At 48.0% G+C, this 21,900-nt stretch overlaps 9 protein-coding genes across 9 annotated transcripts; 2 read left to right on the top strand and 7 right to left on the bottom strand.

Annotated features, from left to right (window-relative positions):
- Positions 1-1,557: 1,557 nt before the first annotated feature.
- N7479_009791 (ankyrin repeat domain-containing protein) lies at positions 1,558-3,723 on the bottom strand (the record flags this gene model as incomplete). Its single annotated transcript, XM_057257484.1, has 1 exon — positions 1,558-3,723. The coding sequence occupies one exon, from the start codon at positions 3,721-3,723 to the stop codon at positions 1,558-1,560; it is 2,166 nt and encodes a 721-aa protein (XP_057104942.1).
- Positions 3,724-4,355: 632 nt separating this feature from the next.
- On the bottom strand, positions 4,356-5,030 carry N7479_009790 (lysoplasmalogenase; the record flags this gene model as incomplete). Its single annotated transcript, XM_057257483.1, has 1 exon — positions 4,356-5,030. The coding sequence occupies one exon, from the start codon at positions 5,028-5,030 to the stop codon at positions 4,356-4,358; it is 675 nt and encodes a 224-aa protein (XP_057104941.1).
- A 451-nt stretch (positions 5,031-5,481) lies between these two features.
- Positions 5,482-6,660, bottom strand: N7479_009789 (uncharacterized protein; the record flags this gene model as incomplete). Its single annotated transcript, XM_057257482.1, has 1 exon — positions 5,482-6,660. One exon carries the CDS (start codon positions 6,658-6,660, stop codon positions 5,482-5,484), a length of 1,179 nt encoding a protein of 392 aa, XP_057104940.1.
- Positions 6,661-7,106: 446 nt separating this feature from the next.
- On the bottom strand, positions 7,107-8,611 carry N7479_009788 (DMT family transporter; the record flags this gene model as incomplete). Its single annotated transcript, XM_057257481.1, has 2 exons — positions 7,107-8,102; positions 8,207-8,611. 2 exons carry the CDS (start codon positions 8,609-8,611, stop codon positions 7,107-7,109), a joined length of 1,401 nt encoding a protein of 466 aa, XP_057104939.1.
- A 2,952-nt stretch (positions 8,612-11,563) lies between these two features.
- Positions 11,564-13,821, bottom strand: N7479_009787 (UTP25 family protein; the record flags this gene model as incomplete). The annotated part of the gene is made up of 3 exons (XM_057257480.1): positions 11,564-13,057; positions 13,116-13,629; positions 13,679-13,821. 3 exons carry the CDS (start codon positions 13,819-13,821, stop codon positions 11,564-11,566), a joined length of 2,151 nt encoding a protein of 716 aa, XP_057104938.1.
- A 222-nt stretch (positions 13,822-14,043) lies between these two features.
- Positions 14,044-15,194, top strand: N7479_009786 (eukaryotic translation initiation factor 3 subunit F; the record flags this gene model as incomplete). The annotated part of the gene is made up of 3 exons (XM_057257479.1): positions 14,044-14,145; positions 14,204-14,916; positions 14,975-15,194. The coding sequence occupies 3 exons, from the start codon at positions 14,044-14,046 to the stop codon at positions 15,192-15,194; spliced, it is 1,035 nt and encodes a 344-aa protein (XP_057104937.1).
- Positions 15,195-16,073: 879 nt separating this feature from the next.
- Positions 16,074-17,654, bottom strand: N7479_009785 (uncharacterized protein; the record flags this gene model as incomplete). Its single annotated transcript, XM_057257478.1, has 1 exon — positions 16,074-17,654. One exon carries the CDS (start codon positions 17,652-17,654, stop codon positions 16,074-16,076), a length of 1,581 nt encoding a protein of 526 aa, XP_057104936.1.
- Positions 17,655-19,975: 2,321 nt separating this feature from the next.
- On the bottom strand, positions 19,976-21,122 carry N7479_009784 (putative transcription initiation factor TFIID subunit 13; the record flags this gene model as incomplete). The annotated part of the gene is made up of 2 exons (XM_057257477.1): positions 19,976-20,466; positions 20,525-21,122. The coding sequence occupies 2 exons, from the start codon at positions 21,120-21,122 to the stop codon at positions 19,976-19,978; spliced, it is 1,089 nt and encodes a 362-aa protein (XP_057104935.1).
- Positions 21,123-21,249: 127 nt separating this feature from the next.
- N7479_009783 (protein kish) lies at positions 21,250-21,740 on the top strand (the record flags this gene model as incomplete). The annotated part of the gene is made up of 4 exons (XM_057257476.1): positions 21,250-21,252; positions 21,388-21,497; positions 21,570-21,651; positions 21,717-21,740. 4 exons carry the CDS (start codon positions 21,250-21,252, stop codon positions 21,738-21,740), a joined length of 219 nt encoding a protein of 72 aa, XP_057104934.1.
- Positions 21,741-21,900: the final 160 nt, after the last annotated feature.

Below are 21,900 nucleotides of genomic sequence, written 5' to 3'. Positions count from 1 at the left end.
ATGGCTTTTGTTTAATGTTTTTGATGTTGTCAATTGAAACGTTGAGGTTACTGCATTTGATACATGATGTAGAAATTAACCCGTGAGCCTGGTAGCTCTAATCTACATACAACCTTAGCTCCTATTGCCACCTAGAGAGGATAGGTTATCCGCTCTACCTAGTGCCTATTCAGAGGACTTGAAGTTGGGTATACACCTTAGTGTATAGACGAAGGCACCTGGATTTTGATCTGTGAATGATACTGGATATCATTGGAACCACCATCCAGATATTTCAACGAAAACCTTGTATGACTGCAATCACTTGCACAACCTGTGCGTGTTTGCTTGTTTTCTTGTCATATAGGCCAGGCCTTCTTCCAAGCGAGCACATATAAATAAAAGGCCAATCCCCTTCTCATGGGTATTCCAACCTGCCCACTCCATCCTCTTATCAGGCTAAGCCATTATTTACCAGCTATAATTATGATTTATACCATATATAACATCTTGTACTGAACTACAACTCCTCGATGGGGCCTATGTCTCAAATCGATGATCGTGTCTCCTCCTACCTGATGGCAATTTGTATAGGATACAATCCATGCGTCTTTGCACGACTTTCACGATGGTCTAGGAAAGAAAAAGCGAATGGTCAATTTCAAACATCTGCAGAAGTGGCAGCCATGATGTCTCTGTACCTCTCAAATGCAACTCGCATAATTTCAACTCTGTGGAACTTGCACGGTCAACGTTTCCTCGGGCGAGAGAGTCTAGTCCTCATTTTCCTTCAAATAGCCACCTTAGGTCGAGGCACAACAATCAAATAGTCAAAGGTTGTGTTGGACAGGCCCCTGCTTTGAAGAGCTGGACCGTGAACGTTGCGCAGAATGCGGGGCATGGTGTCTGGTCTGTGAAGAAGGGAAGACCACTGGGGGAATCAAGTGAGTGGTGAAGTCCTGCGGAAGTGATATCCCAGTTTCCAGACCCGTCCCAGCTTTCTAAACACTCCATCAACTAATAGTTCCAAATTCTTCATCGCATTTATCATATACCATATCCCTCTGCATGGCACAATTCAAATCTAAAAGTGAGCCATGTAGGCCGTGCCTCATACTAGCTTTGATATTTGATATTCATTCTATCAATACCTCTATACCTGTGATATAACTCTTCAAGCACAGCGCTGTAGTATATAAAATTTGAGGTATTATATCACATTTGGTGATAATGTATGTACTGAATAGATAAATAGGTATATATATACATACATATGTAGTTTATAGGATTAGATATCATGTCAACATTGAGAATTCTTATGCAAACGGGTACTCGTGTACCCAATATCTTTTCAGAACTTCCATTTTCCTCAAGCCTTGAACTAGCTAAGTTGAAGATAAGAGCACTACATAATATATAATATAGGTATGAAACGCTAATATTAATTCTAAATAATGTAGAAGTGTGAGAAGCACGTTAAAAAGACACTATATATAAAGAATATCAAAATAGGTTTAAGAGGCTTGGTATGACTAGTTTACAGCACGTACAACTCGTGTATTAGTATGTACACAGTCTTCATGCGGGCACCGGATGCCTCTTGCGCCAATAAAGTTGCCTCCAGAGCCTGATGGTATACCGAGCCGCTGACAAGTGCCATTTGTCCCACTCGGTTAATATCCCTTCAGCCAAAAGCAAGTTGCGATGCAGATCATTAAGGGAAAGACTATGTACATCGGTAAAGGATAGCAAGAGATCAATGGCCTCTTTGCTATTTGCTTTCACAGCGACTTTCAGCGCTGATGAGCCAAACTTATGCTCGGGCAGAGGAGAAGCCCCTCGTTCGAGGAGAAGTCGAAGGACAGTCAGCTGACCTTCCGACATGAAAGGACCAACGGAGCGCCTCGAAGCATAAAATGTATCCAATTTGTCTATATTCGCACCATGAGATAGTAGTACGTCAAGAGTCGCTGCTGCTGCCTGAGGATCACCAGCGTTTGCTGCGTCTCCCAGGTAGGAGGCAGGATGTTCAGTGAAAGATGGAAGTTCAGAAGCCGTTGGATTTGGGTCGAACCCTTGATCGAGGAGATATTTCGTGACCAACGTGTGTCCCGCCCGGATGGCGCATCTCAGTGCAATTTGTGCTTCGGCATTGCCAGCAACTGGTACCACACCATATGGACGCAAGAATTCAAGCATGGCGACACCTCCTCTGACTGCTTGACTTACCATGGTTGTCACTTCTGACACTCCTCGGGGCCTTTCTAATGAAAACCCCCGATCGAGCAGCATTTGGACCATGGCAACATTTCCGCTTCTCACAGCAATTTCCATCAGGTTCAACTCGTCATGATCGAAGGCTACCTGAGAATCTGCTGTTCTCTCAAGGAGTATACTAAACAGTTCTGGGAATGGTATGGCCGTGACAAGAGCGGGATCTCTATGCTTATTTTTGCAATTCAGATCAACATCGTGCTCAAGAAGTAGTACCACCATATCAATGTTTCCGGTCTCACAGGCTACAATTAGTGGGGTTTCTTCCCTTTCTTTGAGTTTGTTAGGATCAGCGCCTTTTTCAAGCAGAAGCCTAGCAATTCTGACGTTTCCCCTCTGCACGGCCCATGAAAGTGCTGTGCGGGATTCCCCAAACCATTCTGGGCAAGGCCCGGCTGTAGTGTCTGGATGACACCCAGTCTTCAAGATCTTCTCTATAATTTCTTCAAAGTCACAGGTAGCAGCTACTAGTAGAAGTATAATCATATCTTCGCCCCCAGCGTTGATTTTGCTGTCCACGTCGACATGGGAAAGTAAATACTGGACCACTTCTAGTGACCTATCCTGTCCATCAAAGTTCTGTGCAGCCCGCCTCATTAGCCAAAGGGTGACTCCATGTGGCCATGGATGAGTTGGACAGGCTCCGCTCTCAACCAAAAACCGAATGAGATCCACATTGGAGGACTCTACAGCACAGCTCAAAGGAGTAAGCCAACCAGGCTCTGCACCATCTAGAGGAACCCCGGCATTGACCAAAAAGGAAGCAATCTCTGTCTTCTTAGCCAGTGAGAGTAGCCTCCTCTTTTCTCTGACCAAGTAGCTCATAGTTTCGGGATATTCCCGGGCGATGGTTTTCACAATCTCTAAATTTCCACCTTCAACAGCAGTAGTTAAGGCCTCAGAGGCCTTATCCTGATCCCAATTCGCCATTCCACCGTGGGCACGCAGCAGTTGAATAACGGACTCGTGACCATAGCGAATAGCCAAGATGATAGGATCTTGGTCCCCGTTCACCGGGGAGTCCTCTAACCACGCGTCAAAGTCAAAATTCTCGAGTAGATCCTCCCCGGTAAAATAATTCTCAAATGGTTCGTCCTCAAGGGGCCACGGCCTCTTTGGCCACCATTCCTTTTCTCCATTCGGACAAACACCCCATTCCAAGAAAATCTTGACTACAGCATCATGTCCATGAGCAGACGCCAGGCATATCGGCTGCATGGACTCGTTGACTGTAGCATAAAGCAGGGCTCCGGCTTCCAGTGATTTTTGAGCAACAGATGTACGCCCATGCCGAGCTGCCCATTCGAGCGCGCAACCCCCGTTATGTTTGACATTATGCTTGTATAGATATTTGTTCAGCAGGTTGTGCAGTTGGCGCGTTGTCCGTGACAGAGCGTTGATGTCGCTTTCGAGTTCCAAGTATTCAGCGATGAGATAAATCATCTCAAGTGGAAGAGCTGAGAACCCCATGGTTAATCTGGTGGGAGCTAGTTGTATTGAATCAATTTTTGACCCCAATAGCTTTCTACAAAGTACAGCATGAGTAGTGACCTTCTAGATCATGATTCGCAGGCGTAGATGAAGATTGGTGGGAAGTAGGCGGGCGATCTTGTAAAATGTCGCCAGATCTTTTCTGTTTGGGCTGTTTGCAGAGGGATAGAGACTGTATTATAACAATATGAGTTATTGAGTATTATTCCGGGACAATACAGCTTGACAGGCTTAAGGAGAAGTAACTAGATATAGACTAGCGTATTTCAGCACACAACATGGCGTTCGGGAAATTACCTGTGTGTATACGGGGGAATCTGTGTTCGAATATGGCAGTAAGCGTCGCCCTTTTGTAATTTAATGAGCAGATCTCAAATTTACAAAATTTTGCGGACAGACACAACTTATTGGGCGCTTGGCACCATTATAGTCGGACGATGTGAAAGTAGAAAGTCTCTTATGTACAGTGTACCCGGGAAGCAAGTCCTATCATAGAAAGGCCAAGTCCAGATTTGGGCTCGGGCGAAGATCATGGTGGGATCTACCCTCGACATAGCTTACATAGGTATGCCAGTAGAACATCCCAACTCAGTGCTAGTCCATGCTCGCCCTTATTCTCGCACTGTTGCAGCGATGACCATCTGTGCCCAGAAATAAAGCGCATAACCCACAAATATCGCGAGACATCCACGACTCCTTGGCGCAGCAGATCTCCCGAATGCATTCTTCGCAACAAAAAGGTCGCTTACAACAAACATAGCCGCACCCAGGGCTCGCGAGTGTAGCCAGTCTGTTGGAACAATCAATGGAGAGGTGGAAGTAGCAGCCGCAAACATTACCCCAATGATAACGGCATAAACCGAAACCAACAGCTTCATATCCGGAGCGACATCGAGGTCCAGAACATTTGTCTGAAGCGAGGAATGTTGTGAGGGATATATGACACCCAACCATTTTGCAGCGGCCATAGTGGCTACGAAGGTAGCGGCAAAGGCTGTCCAGGAGGTCTGGGAAGAGTCTTGCAGAAAGGCTACAGTGTAGGCTATATGAGCTGCTGCGAAAGCGACGATACCGAGTTGGAAAGATATAGATATTTTTCCTTGCGGTTCTGATTTGCCAGTTTGGTCTTTGGTGTCCAAGCCATGGAATTCACGGCGCGAGGGAATAAGAAAATAGTCGCCCAGCATGGAGAAGCTAAGACCGATGGTGATGAGACGGCGGTAGTCTGACCATTCTGTGGATGGTAGGAGTAATGGGCTGCTAAGGAATGCGAGGGAAGAGAGCATTTTGAATACCCCGGTACCCGTGTGTGATCTGGATTTCCATTCTGAGAAAACTAGTAATGGCAGTGAAGCCAGCAGGAGGCAAGCTGAAGTTGAAATTGAGATATCCATGGATGAAGATAGGGTGAATGAAATGTGTGTTTGGATATACGGGGCAATTGGAGTTCTCATCTTAAGTGGGTTTTCTTGGCGACAAGCCGACCTCGGGAGGCACCATATTTGCTTGTGAGATTGAGCTTGTTCTTTCGGTTAGAGTCAAGAAATTAAGAAATATATATTACAGATGTAGCCTATGGATCTGAACAAGCAGATTTGTGTTAAAACCTCCATGCAACTACAACGTATATTTTTATCTTTGAGTGCTCGAAGTAGTGGTATAGAGGGAAACTTGGGCTTGTATAGAAAGGTAAATGAGGGTATCAAAATAAGAAAAACATAGGAAACAAGAAATAAATCAAGCAGCAGTAATAGCCAATCTAACCCTCCTCTTGTTCATCATCCCCTTCACCCTCCTCTCCCTCGGCGCACACAATACTCCCCTCAATTCCTCCCTCAAAAGCCCAACATCCCTAACCAACTCCCCCTCAATAACCCCCTTAGCAAGCACATCACATCTCGCCGTAACCGCTAATTCAAACACCTTCAACTCCCTAATCCTAAGAATGGGCTTCACCCATTCCTCCTTAATCCCAAACGGAATCCTCTGCCCCGAAATACTTGCCTCCCCCGTACTCGCAACAACACTAGTAAACCTCCCCAAATCCAAACTCAACCCCAACTCCCTCAGCCCGTCCAACGAGGCCACACTCTTCCAAAATCTAGCCCAGAGCTCATCACTATGCGTATGCGCATAAATAGACCCTTTATGATCGAGTCCAGCCATCGGCACCCAGATCGGCATCCATTGCACAGTCAATCGTGAGATTGCTGCACGTGCAACAGACGACAGCGACGCTGCAAATGCAATGAAAGTGTATAAATCGTCAACATCAAAATGCGAGCCTTTGTACAGGATTGTCTCTGCTTCAAAATAGATACTTCGACAAACGCGGAGCAGGGCGCTGTGGCTATTGCTTAGAGTTGAGGGGAGATCGGAGTGGGTGTGTGGGTAGAGGAGTCTATCGCTGTGGCCTGCGACACGGCCATCGTAGATACGCCAGCGGGCTGGGGTTGTGGGGCAGCAGTGGCGGTTTTGAGTTAGGGAGGGGTTTGGCTGATCTGATTGGGTGGGCTGGTTTGGGGATTGGGATTGTTGGTGTTTTGGAGCGACTGGCACTAGGGTCGGGGTTGGACAGCGAACATGGCGGATTTTGCCTTTTAGTTGGACTAAGTGGATGGTTTGGGGGTTTTTGGTATTTGGGGTTGGGGAGTTGGTGAGGACGTAGGACCAGATTATTTCGCGGATTTCGGCGGGGAGACGGAGGAGGGGGGATTGTTGCTGGGATTGGAATTGGAATTGGGTTGGTGTTGGATTGCAGGTCCAGTCTATGGGTGGGCTGAGGTTGTTCTCTGGAGAGCAGATGGCACGCGATTGAATTAAATCGCGGACAGTGTCGCGCCAGCGTTGGCCGGTTGGATAGTAGTGCCAGATGGAGTAGGGATCACGGAGGACCCAGGTGTCGAAGTGACGCATTTTGGGTTCTTAGATATGTTCTATACTCAGGAGAATGTCTATAGAGTCAAAGTAAGGAATATGGGGAAATTATGGGGCGAGTGGGCTTTTATGGCTGGGATATAGACTAGTGTTATAGTACGAAGTACGGAGTACATAGAGAACTAAAGGGAATATACAACATAAACTTGAAATTCCCAATGCGTCGTCTTTCAGCGGGAGTTCCCGGATTGTAACCCAATGACGTCGAGGGTAGTTGGATTCGACATTTCAGATTTTCATATTTCATACTTTTATATGAGACAATGCAATGCCCGGAGCAGAGTGCTCCAGCGGCCAATCCCAAGCTAGTAAGGTACAAAAAAGGTCAAAGCACGCTATATACACCCTAGATATATACATCAAACACATCAAATACGGAGTTCTCCGTATATACAACATAAAGCTTTGGAATGCAAGTCCAGGACTCAATTCCCCTGAACCTGTCTCTCTTCGTCAGTGGCGTCCTTGTATCCCCCCACATCATGATACTCCCCATTCCCATCCTCACTCTGTGGAACAGGCTTCTCGTGCATAAGAGCCACGTAAACCGCACAAACCAAAATAATCCCAGATCCAACCCAACTAAGCGGACTAAGCGTACTTCCCCAAACAACCTTATCATAAAACACAGCAAAGAGCATTTGCATATAAATCATCGATGAAGCACGTGCCCCCTGCGCCACAGGCTTCCCTTCCGAGACCCACGCAGGCGGAACATACGACAATCCCGCCGTCAACAAAAACTGCAATAAGAACCCGCAGACACCTAACCCAATCAACAGTGTCCACTCAACAACTGTACCAGGAATCCGGAACGGCACAGATGGCACGACCATCATCGCAACGAGCGAAATAACCGTCGTGACAGACGAGAAGTATGTGACCGATACAAGAGGGTGCGCACGACGACCGATCATACGGATAGAAGTGTATGCTCCTGAAGCGCCAAGCACACCAACCAAAGCGACGATAGTCGCCATGACATGGTGGTAGGAGTCCGCGTCGGAGGGAGGTTTCTCATCATCCGAAACAGATAGACCGAGTGCCCAAGCGGCGGCAGCGGTTGGTGTTGCGATTGCGGTGTGTGGGTCGCGCGTGCTGAAGGGCCGGGCGATGAGCACGACGCCACCGAGAGAGATCAGGCCTGCGAGCAGCTGTTTCTTGGAAAAGGTCTCGCCAGGGATGAGGAGGGAGCAGGCGTAGCAGGAGATTATGGGCGAGAGGAAGGTTATTACTGTTGCTTCGGAGAGGGGGAGGTATTGGACGGAGTAGTAGAGGCCGTAGACGCCCGTGAAGCCGAAGAGGGCGCGGAGGAGGAGGAGACCGCGGACTGGGCGGGTGCCTAGTGGGGAGGGTGTTGAGGCGAAGTACATATATAGGTAGCTTGCGACTGCTGTTATGGACATGCGGGCGAAGAGGATCTGGGGGCGCTGTTAGTGGTGTTTTGTGGAAGATGGAGAGGGAATAGGCGATGTATAAATATAGATGGATGAGAGGAAATGATCTTCCTGTTTTTCTGACTTACCTGGAAAGGATGCATAGAGCTATGAATCTCCAAGACCTGCGTCATGACATTCATCGAGGCAGCGAAAGCCTGAGCCAGCAGGACAAGGCCCATACCCTTATTGCGCAACCACCATACCTGCCATGCATGGCGGGGTCGCGAAGCCGCGGCAATAGCTTCGGCGGCATCGTCATCCTCGATAGGACGTGGTTCTGATTGAGCCAATGCTGGTTCTGTATCGGCTTCACTGGCACTTTCACAGACGTAGTCATGTTCATACTCTTCCTGGGTTATCGTTCGCGTTGACGACGATCCCTGCTCTGATATGGAGTTCGCGGCCGACTGATCCACCCGGATCGGCAGAGGTGCATCTGGATGATCTTGGTATTGGCCGGCATCTGAGGCCGAATGGTGTGCAGCGACCATACTGGGATGTGTGATCCTGGGGTCGTTATTGGAGAGGGCGATTGGTCCTTGCGGGGATTTTGTGGGGGATGGAGATAGAGGTAATCTAGATGACTCTTTTTTTTCACTCTTTTGGGATCGGATTGCTTCTTTTATAAAGTCTGGATATACAGTGTCCTCTTTGCGAGGAGAAGAAATGCAGATAAAAAGTATATCCAGGCGAAAGGGAATGATCTTATTATACCTGCACTGTATTGCCGATCTGGTTAAGAGATTTCAGCTCGAAATGCGCATGACGGGCGAGTGGAGCATCCGTTGACCGCTAACCGCCTTTCGTCTGGTTTCTTTTTGTTTTTTTGCTTCTTTCTTTGCTTTTCTTTTCTATCTTTTTATGACTTTCTTAGTCTTTGGCTTGACCTGACTCGAGGTTGTTTGCAAATATAGTTGCCTAGTACCTGGTTATGCACTACCATGTACTCTGAGTTGTGTCTGCCACAAGACCTCCTTGCCTACATGTACTAGCTGCTAGCTACATATAAACATGCACCCAACACGGATATTTATCCGCTTTCCTTTACTCTCAGGCACACTTTGCTCATTAATCTGAACTTTGACTTCAGCCCCTCCTCCAGGGCCCCAGGGAGCAAGATCGCTTACTAATCGCCGTTTCAAGCCACCCCAGGGAGTCGAGCTGTCCAGAGATGAATCTGGTGTTTAGGATATAGTTTGTGGACCATTAACAATCATTTATTGTGCTTCCTTGGTAAATCTAGGGAGATAGACTATGAATGTCGTAGAAAGTCAACGCCCAGGATGTCTCAGCCGAAAACCACATGGTCTGTGCAGTATATCTAGGTGTCGGCTTAGTTACAACCGATAAGAGTAGTCGGCTATATATATATGTAGCCTCTTTGATGGCCTATGATTTTAATAATTTGATTTATCTACCTCAAGATGATATAAAAGAAGTTCTATGTAAGATGCTACTTCGATGTTTTTTTAGATGTCTCCATGGATAAGAAGGCGCTAAAAAGCATAAATCATGCAGACAGACTTTTCATGTATAAACTTCCATTAGTGTCGTAGTATGAAATTCAACAATAGGTACCTAATATATCCTCTTTCATTTGAGGAAAACATTGGCGCCATGACCGGAAGCACCTTAACACCGCCCAAGTAGGAGATTTTCAGGCAAGAATAACTATAGGGCGGCCGTTGTCATTGACAAGGATATTCTGACAAGTAGAGACACCAAGGATGAGAACGATCTCATAGTCATCTGCAAGAGTTCTGAGCAGAGTGTCATTAAATCTAGGGCAATCCCTACAATATCTGATAGAATTAACTCACTACCTACTCACTTAATGGTACAGCGTCGGATATAATCCGTCCAATGAATCCTTTCCACCATCAATAACTTCAAAGCAGGCAAATTTAAGGTCATCAAGTTGAGGAGAGTTGCACCAAGAAATGCAGCGTTGCTTCTTCTTTTGTCGTAACAGGCCGAATACTCATCCAATGTGTACATGTACAGCGTGGTATTCAATACCACGCCTTAGCCTTAGTACTATCCATGGATGTAGTACTGTGTGATGAATATAAGAGTAAGAGATAAGAAAGGTCCTGGAGCCTCAATAAAAGTGTATCCATGGATATACATGACAAGCTCTCAGGGTCGAGCCAATCAGAAGAGCAAATGTGAGAACATCGTACCCCAATCGGTTCGAACCTACGACCCACAAGACCGAAAGCGGCATAGCATGGCAGACCCACTTGTCACTGCACCTCGAGTCTTCAATACTGGGAGGTCGAAAGAAAAAAAAAATGGGTAGCTTCTCTTTGATTGAATACGTCATCCTTAGTGCAGGGGCCGTACTAATCTTCTCTGTATATTTTTATTTGACCATATGCCCCGAAGGGCAAAATATACCTTCGTTCTGTGCTCTATAACCTCGGATTTTGAGAAATTGTATGGAGATGAAAATAATTAACCGTGAGTGGTCGATTATATAGACCCACTTTCGCGTGACAAGGGATTCGAACTCACGACGCCATTGGCTGAGGTCACGTGCATTACTAATTGATTATACCCAATCACACGCTGGGAAAAAACCCACCCATCGTATACCCTCAATGTCAGACATCGAAAAAGAAAAAAAAATGTTTAGCTTCTCTTTGATTAAGCGTGTCATCCTTAGTGCAGGGGCCATGCTAATCTTCTCTGTATATTTTCATTTGACCATATGCCCCGAAGGGCGAAATGTATTGTCGTTCTGTGCTATGTAACCTCACTTTCTGGCAGAGTTATACCGCCTACGCTTTTGGGATGAGTGGAGCGATTGATTAGCACGTGATCTTGATTTCCATTGGACTTCCTACACCATAGTTAGTAGACCTGTTAGGTTTGTATGTTCAAGCTTTATTGCAGAGCACAATAACAAAATCTTGACTGCGAATTATCTTTATTATAATCATTTCCTCCATGCACCCACTTCTCCGTATAATCACATAGGAACGGGCGCTGAAATCTGAAATCCCAATTTACCTGGATGGGCCCGGTGTCTTTGGCTAGATATATCTAATGGTTGAACTAAACACTCGCGGTGATCCTCCGTATACTCATGATGGTGTCTGGTCTATGACTGGATGGACCGAGGAGGAAATGTGAGAGGCTATGAATAGTTGGCGCGTAAGGTCTCAGTAAAAGGGTAAGGGGGGGAACAAATGGCTATGTTGAGTTCAAGGTGAATGGATCCGGAGAGAACCCGAGAAATCGAAACATGAAGTAATATATACTTGTATCGATTTATGAAGATTGCTCATTTGATATTCCTGGAGCCGTATTAGACAAGCCCGTAGGCGAAGATACTATATGAACAACTCTACACGCACAACAAGAACACAGATGAAGTGGTATAAAGGAATAGTTCGAGTAAGATGATATCTACTTTGAAAAGCATACCCAAGCTCTATTTATACAAAAGTAAACGTATCACCGCCCTTCTCCCGCAACATATTTCCAGTCCTAGACGTACCAACAATACGCTCCAACTTCAGCGCATCCCACTTCGAGAACAGCGCACGAACACCACCCTCAGCAGCCTCGATCAACTCCGCAGGATCAAGACCCAAGAAGCCAACAATCTCGCCATAGAACAGCGCATTGTCCGGAAGCCCGTACATGACCACACGCTTGACACCACGGACCTGGTAACGGCGGAAGTGGTGCGCACGCTCGGTATACAGCAGCACAGAGTGGCGGCCGGACACGAAATGACTGCGGGCACGGTTAGCCTCCTTCGGCTCAGTGTACTCGGAGATAGCGCCAAAGGAGACGTTGGTTGTCTGCGTCGAGGTGGCAAAGTGGTTGCGCACGCGGACGAAGTCGAGGTAGGAGGGGATGAAAATGAGGGTTCCGGCGCCGCCCTTGCCGCGGCCGTGCGTGATGTTCTTCACCAGAGTGGACAGGATGGTTGTTGTGAAGTGCTTGAAGCGCGCGTCGGGGTCTTTAATAGGCGACGTGCTGTCGATGCGGGTGAAGGTTTGCTTGACTGGAACAGGAAGCGGGAGCTCGGTGATGGCGCCAGCGTAGGTAGGGGTTGCTTTAAGGCGGCCCGAGGCATTTTGCATCTGGGATGAGAAGAGGGCGTTGATCTCGGGGGTGATGCAGGAAGAGATCACTACGGTTTGTCGGACGTGGCGAGCGTGGTTATCCAAGTACCAGTTGCGGACACGGCCGAAGTCGCAGCCGTGTGCTTGTTTCGGTTGCAGATTCAGATGCTGGAAGATGTAGTCGACATGGTCCCAGTTTTGCATGAGGAGGGCGTCGGCGTGGTCGACGACTACCAGCTCGATTGAGGAAAGGAAATCGTAGTCGCGCTTCTTGACGTCGGCTTGGTCCATGATCGTGCGCAAACCCAGTGGGCTGGCTAGGATAATGTCGGAGCTGTAGAATTGCGCGAAATATTTGACTGTCTTGCGCGTGAACTTGAGACCTAGTCGGAACATATCATCGTTATTGCCGCCGAAGAGCTCCTTGAAATCTTCTGTCTTGTGCTCCCAGGTGTCATCATCTGGCGCTGAGAACCCATCAGTGAAGCGTTTTTTGTTTTCTTGCTGTTCGGGCTGATAGATCCGAGTGATCGCGTCAAGAACCTTAACACATGCTTGTCGGGTCGGCAGAATGTAAAGCACCTTAGGTCGGGTAAATCCCTGGTCACGGCACTCAATATCGGTGTCCGGATCCTTGGCCAGACGGGCGTTGTTCTTGAGGACTTGGTCTCGAGTCTTCAGCAGGTGATTGACGGTGTGCAAAGCCATGATTTCGCGTATTTCATTTGCATTGGAAGTAGTGCGGGCACCGTAGAGAACGTCTTGGTAGTCGAACACATATGGTGCGATGATCTGGGCTTGGCCGGTGATTTTAGGCAGGAGCTCGGCCGCACGAGACTTCAATTTTTGTTTAAGCTGCACGATTGCATGTTAGTATTGGGGTTAATATACAATCTATGTCTGATCTGCATACCTTGATATTGGTTGTGCTCTTCATTGGTGGAAGAATTGATACGCTGTTTGCTCCTGTGTCAGGAACAGTATGCACCAGCCGTAGCCCATCGACCTCTTTTTTAACGGATGCCCATTTGTTCGATTGAATAGGTTCAATCTGCTTGGTCAAATCTGCACTTTCGCGGAGATCGAAGTGCTTCTCAAAAGCAGCGGTTAGGTCCTCATCCTCGTCTACTTCATCCTCTTCATCGTCGGATGGTGCTTGGGCTTCCAATTCATCATCGCCCTGTTCTGGTTCCTCTGCGGGTTCTGCCATTTGAATCTCAGCATTCGAGTCGGTGGCGATCTTGCGCTTCTTGCGAGCTGGTCCATTTGACTCATTTGTGTGGAGTAGCTGAAGAAGTTCGTTGTAGGGGCGTTCGGTATTCTCCTCTTCGTCGCTGGAGGAGCCCTCGTCCACCAGGGTGTTATCACCCAGTTCCTCTTCGGATTGCTCGCTAGCATTATCTTCTTCGCCAGAAGAACCATCCGATCTAGTACCAATTAGATATAGCTAAAGATTTTCAGACTGTGGGAACTTACTCGGATTCATTCAATCGAGAAGTGGCGAAGGAGCGACCTCCGCGGCCACCACGACCACCACGACCACGACCTCGACCACCGCGGCCACCACGGCCACCACGGCCTCTAGCTCCTCTAAAAGAACCACCACGCGGAGCAGGCATATTTGTGAATGAACTAAAAAGGTCGGGGTTCTAATTCCAAATTGTTCTGGCCGAAATGAGAATTTGCTTATCTCTTATCTTAGCGCGAAATTTCCCACACACAACAGAATCGGAACAATCAGAGCGGCTCACTCCACTTCAAGGAAAAATTGAACCTCCGAGAAACGAAGGGAAGTTTGGATCTTGAAACTTCGCAAGATATTCCATCCACCAAAATTAATCATGGCCGAAGATTCTTTCCTTCATCTCGCTCGCCCCCTCGGCCCCGTTAGCGTGGGGACGGCTCCTACCACTGCCCCTCTGAACGTGGTCATTCAACCCCAGGTATGTTGCGATATGTGTGTGATATGATCTGAGGGGTAAAGCTCATTCCTCTTAAAAGGCAATCTTCTCAATTCTCGACCACTCTCTCCGCCGTAATGTCGACCAGGAGCGTGTCATCGGTACACTGCTCGGAACACGATCTGAGGATGGAAGCGAGGTTGAGGTCCGATCCGCCTTCGCTGTCGGCCACTCCGAGGCTGAGGATCAGGTCGAGGTCGATATGGAATACCACAAGCAGATGCTGGCTTTGCACCTGAAAGCCAACCCCCGCGAAGTCCTGGTTGGCTGGTACGCCACTGCTTCCGAGCTCAACACTTTCTCTGCTTTGATCCAGAACTTCTACAGCGGCCAGGGTGATGGTACCTGGCCTCACCCCGCCGTCCACCTCACTGTCTCCACTGAGGCTGGAAAGGATCTCGAGACCCGCGCCTACATTTCCGCCCCCGTTGGTGTCACCGCTGAGCGTGCTGCCGACAGCGCTGCTTTCATCCCCGTTCCCTACGAGCTCCGATACGGCGAGGCCGACAAGAGCGGTCTTGAGTCTATCGCCAACGCCAAGGATGCCGAGGACCGTTCCACTTCGATCACTTCCGATATCGAATCTCTGGAGCGCGCCATCGAGGAGGTTCTGTCCATGGTTGACCGTGTCTCGCGCTACGTCGAGTCCGTGATCGATGAGGAGACCCCCGCTTCGACTGCCATGGGCCAGTTCCTGCTTAACGCTCTCGCTCTCGCTCCCAAGGTCGAGCCTGCCGATATTGAGCGTGACTTGTATGTTGAACCCGCATCATATTACCTGATGAAGTTTCTTATCACTAACTTTCCACAGCAACAACCACATCCAGGACGTCCTCGTCGTTTCTTATCTCGCCAACACCGTGCGCACACAGATGGAGCTTTCCACCCGGCTAGCAACCGCCCAGCTTACCCTTGGCGGCGGCGGCGAAGCCCCTGCTACCGGCGAGGGCAACCAGCGCAACCAGCGTGGCGGCAAGAACAACCAAGGCGGCCGCCCACGCCAGGACCGCACCGAGGAAACCCGCGCATGAGAGGTCTCCCACAGCAAAAAACGCTGATGCATAATGTGACCAATTGCGAGAGGAGCACTCCCCTTCAAGTGAACGTCGATCTTTCGTCTCGCGTTCTCTTCCCTTTCTATCTCACCCCTCCCTGACGTTATTCCTTTTGGGTCTTTCGCTTCTTTGTTTACTATCCCTCTACCGCCATCTTCCTTTTTCCCTTTTTCCAGCTTCTTCTTTTTTTTTCCTCGCAAGGCTTGCATGTTCTCTCCGAATCTCACGGGCTGCGGCCTGGTCACGTCCCGTCAACGGCTCCCGGATTCGGTCTGTTGAGACGTCCAAAGACGGTCTTCGGCATGTGGTGTTATGGTTCTGAGACCGATTTAATATCAATATGATTGGTATAACGTGGTGGTACTTGATGAGGGTGATGATGTCGTTACCGTTCGACGATAGAGAATATTCGGGGGTGATGAGTCTAGACTGTTGAAGATGAGAGATGTATCTGCTGAGAGTCGATCTCTCCGGTTTACGAAGTCGCATCTTTCTAGGCGCGGCGTTTTTCAGTTATGATGAAATGGACATAAAAGTTCTAGAGCTTCTTCGTATTGTATATTTTCCACCGTTTTCCACCCCGGCTATGGCCGTCAGTATATTTATTTATGCACTTACGTAGACAGGCCATATATCTACATCAAAGAAGCAACACATGAACGGATATCTTCTGTTGGGTAGGATGAAGAGTATATTTTCTACTTTCCAACGTCATATTCTACCGAAGTAGTTAACTAGACGAGTTTAGTGCTTCTTTTAGCTTGAATCCCTACTATTTATACAACGTACTACAAAACATATGTGGATCTTCCTGATCTAGATTTTACGAAAATTTATCTCAATGTTCCATGGCGATTATTCAAAAGGTCTAAGTGTAACAAGCTCAGATTCCATCAAGGAGTCATAAAGGTTCTCAGCGACAAGAAAGTCCTTAACACTCACAGGCTCGTATTGTCCTCCCAGAGACAGATAGTGGACCATCGTATACCCTGCATTATTAGTCAGCCGATAATCCAGGCCGTTTTGAATCAAGAAAAGAACCATTTTCCGGAATGAGTTCTTCGCAGCTAGGTGAAGTGCCGTCTCTCCCTCTGGGGCAGTGCGGACATGGATATCTGCACCGGCTGATAGAAGCGCTTTTACCCTCTGGATGGCACCACTCATGACGGCACAGTGCAAGGGGTAGATGGTGCTGGATCGGCTAGTATTTCCCTCTGATTTCGAGTACATATTTGTTTGGGACGCTTTTGTGGGCCCCTCCGTAACGTGCAAAGTTGTACTGTCTGCCGGTGCCATCATATCGGCGCCATATTGAATGAGGTACTCGACTAATCTGGGATCGTCCCGTCCGTCATCTGGTTGGCGGCTGTAGCAGTAACCATGAGCAGCTGCTAGGTGGAGAGGGGTATGATCTCCTGGGGTTGATGCGATTGATGGATCTGCACCATGTTCAAGTAAGTACTTGGCCATCACCACCTGGTTTTTGCATGCAGCAAAGTGTAGTGGGGTCCAGTTATGACAGTCAATATCGTTAATGGCGAGATTGCTGTTATCGAGGATCCATTTAAACGTCTTGATTTTCCCACTTTCAGCTGCTAGATGTAAAACGGAAGCATTCAACTTAGTCCGAAGGTGGATGTCAGCACCCGCTCCGACGAGCCTCTGCACCGTTCTCGTAGAGCAATTTGAGACAGCGGCAAGTAAAACGGTCTCTCCGAATTGACCTCGTTGGGTAATATCGGGTGATGACTTGAGTAGTTCTTCAATAGCGGCATCATTGCCAACACGGGCCGCCATTAAGATAGGGGTGTCACCCGTAATAGTCAAAGCATTGACATTTGCGCCTGATGCTAGTAAAAACCGCAGAACCGGTAGCCCATTCTTCACTCCAGTCGGGAGACTGGCAGCGAGATGTAATGGTGTCTCCCAGTGGGAATTCTCGAGGTTAATTGTGGCACCTTCCTGCGCCAATAGTTGAAGACATTCCAAGTTACCCCAATTGGCAGCACGATGAATAGGCTCGTCACCTCGATGACTTGGCCAAGCAGTGCCTCTGTAGCCAAGCTTCTTACGGTAATCCATGAGGATCTTTAGGACCTCCACTCGGCCGCGGCCGGCTGCCGTGAGCAACTCATCGTCATCCGAGTCTGGACCGGGGTTGCTCGGAGACTGGGCGTCGTACTGGATGAGTAGTTGTATGATTTCGCGTCTGCCTAGCCGGACAGCGAGCTGCAACGGGGCTGTTTCTGATTCGCCATCGGGTGAAACACCATCTGCGAGGAGTGCGTTAACCTTGGCGATGTTGTTTTTGCGGATGGCTTGAAGAAGCTTCCTTTCTCGCTTTCCTTGTAGCCGGATGTTATCAACCTGGTCATGGTTCTCCTGGTCTGATATGCCAGTAAAGAGGTCTGAAGTGCTGGTGAAAAAGTCTGACATTCTGGTAAAAGGGATTTTATTTGGAGAAAGGAGAGGACAAGAACAAAAATTAGTATTGAATGCAGTCACATGATAACCCTTATTGAAGTTAGCTCCCCAGATCTAGTTCTGTATGTTTCTATTGAGTAAATACAACCTGAATGAATTAAACGATGGATAATGATATTGAAACTATCCATATGTAGGCGCCCTGTCTTAGGTACCAGACAGTAAATGGCTACATACTAGTTACAACTGTAGGATTCAAAGAATTTTGGTTCTTATAGCTGTATAGAACTTCCAGGATTCAGTGGACGATTAGACGACGTTCTTGTCTCTGGCCTGTTGTGGGCCTCGCTAACCTCCCGAAGCCTGCACTGATGTCTCTAGTGGTTTGCGGCCGTAATATAATGGATCATATAGTAGTACTTTTTTTTCCCTTTACAATAACCACAGTGGAAGTTCATGCGGTGTCCAGAGAGGGGGGATTTCCCCCGGTGTTCGCATCTTCAACCAGCTCGCTACTTTGATTTACGTTTCATCTCGAATCAAGCAACCCGACAGTAATGGCAAGGGTCACTCTGTTACAGTATTTTCCAAGTTACTATGTATTCAAATATGTATTATTTTTCTTTCTCTTTTTGTGCCATGAGGCTCCAGTGGAAGAGTACTAAATATCAAAAGTGCCCAATAATACATGTATTAATGCCCAGTGAAGTCAAGCCCTTACTCAAGCCACTGATTTAAACCCGATGTATCAGTACATTGCTTGGATGCAACCTTTATGCTCCTCATCGTCCTCTAGAATGAACACCTCTTGGCTTGGGAAAATCGACTCAAGCCTTGCGAACCAAGACCGGACTGCCTGTTTTCAGTTGAGCCCATGTACTTGTGACAACTGAGACTCAAGCAACCGTAGTGGGTGAGCACACTGGATTGAATATGCTGCTTGGGCTTCATTGCTGGGCTGTTCAACCTTGATGTTTGGTTGTCTTACTCGTCCACCAAAGAATGTCACTTTTTCTCTTCCCGAAAGCTCAGATGACGAACTGGCTTGGGTGCTGAGAAAACGGCCGTGGGTGGCAATCATCACTGCCTAACAGAAAGTAGAAATCCCGAAACCAGGTAGGCTGACTGAGTAGCTGCTTCTTGATGGATCTGTATTGAATGTTTTCGAGGACGCTGAATGCACTGCTGTTGACATTGGTCGGGATGTATTGCATTATCTTCTTCTTTGGTGGCCACAGAGCTCAAAACCAATCAAATATTGAAGGTCCGTTAGGAGAAATGCCCATTCAGGGTCAGAGATATCGTCAATCTGGGAGTGACAGTCTGAGATTTCATCCTAAGGTGAGGTGAGGTGACGCCAAAGTGGATGAGATTTTTGTCAGTCCAGCACTGCAGCAAGCAAGCTCCTGTTAGCTGCATTTTTTTACCTGCCTGCCCTCTTTTGGGAATCTATCGCATGCCCGAAAACTGTAAGTCCGACAAAACCAACATTGGCTCCTGTTTTGCTGTTATTTGATCCAATCCCTTTGTGCCTGGGGTTGCCATGTTCAATATCATGAAAGTGCCCAGTTGCTTCAAATATGAGTTGAGGCTTTCAGAAGCAGATGACCGAAGAAGAAGGATGACCCGGATTAGTTTGAGATCACATATCCCTCAGTCGTGGGCTGCATAGATAGTTAAAGCAGTGAGCAAGGGTACCAGATAAAGGGGAAGTAAGTGAGCGGAGACAGTTATTTCAACCTTGGAAGTTGCTGTCTTTGAATAAAGACGTTTCATGTGGGGAAGGAGGCGGATGGACCTAAAGCTTAATTACTTTAATTTTACCATAGACAGGAACACTGTACATTGTAGATTTAATAATACCGATGGAGTATAGAATTGCATGCTGTGTCAAGCTACATTATACAGCGAGCCCTATTCAAGATACCGTATTGGGATTCTGGTATTTTGCTCTTGTTGCAGCGCTTAAGGCTGTGGGATGTCCCTGTCCCAGTCGTCGATTGCGACAGCATATTCATAGGGGTTTGGGATGAAACAACCCATGCGAAAACACTCCGATATGTTTTTGGAAGTTCTTTCTAGACGTCTTTTTAGATGTATACAAAGGCGGTAAAAAGCATGAATTGTGCATACGACTTTTTGATGTCTAATCAGATAAAGTGAGCTTTGGCAATTTGAGTATCCATTTCCATTTATTTCCTGGCTATTTGATGGTGGTTAAAAGTAATTGTACATTCATATGTGAAAAAGGAACACACGTTGGGCATTAAGTCATGTTCGTCGTGACCCACCCACAACAGTCCTGAGTAGGTAGGGTTATTAAGGGTACATATTCAGCCAATCGTCTTGCGCTTCTTCGAAATTGACTCCTCAGTAGCATCAGATCCACGGCGAGCACCTCTCTTTCCCTTGCCCTTGCTCTTCTTAGTAACAGTAGCAGAGGCAGCAGCTTCAGCAGCCACAGGATCCTCACCAGCAGCAGCGGCTGCCGCCGCCGCCGCCGCACCCTTCTTTCCAGCTTCTTTAGCAACCTGATCATCATTCTGGTCAAATGCCTTGCGGGCTTCCTTCAACTCGCGTTCCATGCGCAGCAGCTCCTGGACACGGCCGAGCTTATTCGGGTCGCGACGCAGCGCGAAGCGGAAGTCCTCAACTTTGATCTTCTGGCGGCGGGCGTGGTGTGCGACTTGTGCAGCACCGTGGCTGAGTTCCAGCACGAAGTCAGTGACGATTTCGTCCAGCACACGGACTGTCTCAGGGAGTGGTTCGTTTGGGAAGCTTGGGTGTGGGCTAGGGTCGCCGTAGGCGAGAAGTAGCAGACGAACTGTGGAGATAGTTAGCATCGAGATTATCTTAGATGCGCATGGGCTGCAGAAACTTACGCTCATTCTGAAAGTTCATTTGGCCCTTGTGTCGGGCCATACGTGCGCGTGGTTCAGCCATGGCGGGCTTGCGTGCGGACTCTTTCTTGCCCTTTTCGGTAGTAGATGTTGTGTCAACTGGGCTAGGGGTCCACTGAGGTTCGTATCCGGCGCGGATTAACGCAGTGTCTTGCTCATTGAAGTTCCAGTTGGGTGAAAGCTTGGAGACAAGATGCTTGGAGCTAGGCTGCTGTGACGGACGACGAGCTGGAGTGGGTAAGGCAGGTTTCGGAGTCGGCGATGAGCTGCTCGGGGTTGGCAAGTAACGGTTTGTAGTTGGTGAGACGGTGTTTGGAGTCTGGAGGCGCGGGTTCGGAGTTGGAGAGGATGTGTTCGGAGTTTGCAAGTGACAGGTTGGAGTGGGCGAGACGGTATTTGGAGTCTGGAAATGCGCGTTTAGGGTTGCGGTTGACGTGTTCGGAGTATGCAATCCAGTGTATGGATTTGGCAAGACACGTTGCGGAGTTGGTGTACAAGGTTGCGGAGCTGCCGATGGGCTCTGGCCCAGCAAGGAAAACGATACCCGCTTAGGCGTTTGGCCCGTGCATTTGGCGGACATGGTGGGCAGAATATGCTAGACTGGGGGTTGGTTAGCAACCTTGATACATGCAAGCTACCTGGCAACCTACTGTCGCAACTCTGCTTCTTTGCCCAAGTGACGGGCGAGGATTTCACAGCTGCACAAAATGGTGAGTTCATGCAAATAGCAGGATGGATGGGAGTGACGGCTTATCACCGTGGCGATGAACACATGCGACTCGGTGTTTGCGTCGGAATGACAATGGTAACATGATCACAATGTGCTAACAGACACACTCACCTAGACTGCTCTTTTCAACTTTCAGTCGTTGCTTCTTGTGATTCTCCTGATAATCTGCACAAGCAGCTATGCGCACTCAATAATGCCGGGGATCATGGACCGGAACCAGAATGGGTAGGTGTTCACTTGAGGTGGATCTGGGGATACAGAAAGATAGCGAAGAGACTGATGGTTGTTTTGTGGTAGAATATTTGGGATCTTCTGGAAGTGTGCTCGAGTCGGAGAGCGACTCAGTCCGTACGTCAGCATATGCTGTGTCGTAATGGCAGTAAGTTCCCTCTTGCACAAGTCCAGACGTATGAAGAAGAGAAGAGATATTGACGTTGAATGCAGGTCTCAATCTTCTTCGGTGGTTAACCTTACTTGGCTCTCAATGGGGTTGAAGGGATATTTCCGTGGGGTATCAATGGGTTGTCGTAGTCCTCGACTTTGTGGCAATTAAATCAAGTAACCTTAGGGTGAGGATTACGAGATTATTAGTTTCACTCCATGTGATGCTCTTCAGAAGCAATGAGAT

This window comes from Penicillium vulpinum, assembly GCF_028829585.1.
Source record: "Penicillium vulpinum strain IBT 29486 chromosome Unknown utg000004l_segment0_segment0, whole genome shotgun sequence".
Classification (NCBI taxonomy): Eukaryota; Fungi; Ascomycota; class Eurotiomycetes; order Eurotiales; family Aspergillaceae; genus Penicillium; species Penicillium vulpinum.
This window is presented reverse-complemented; position numbering and strand designations above follow the sequence as displayed.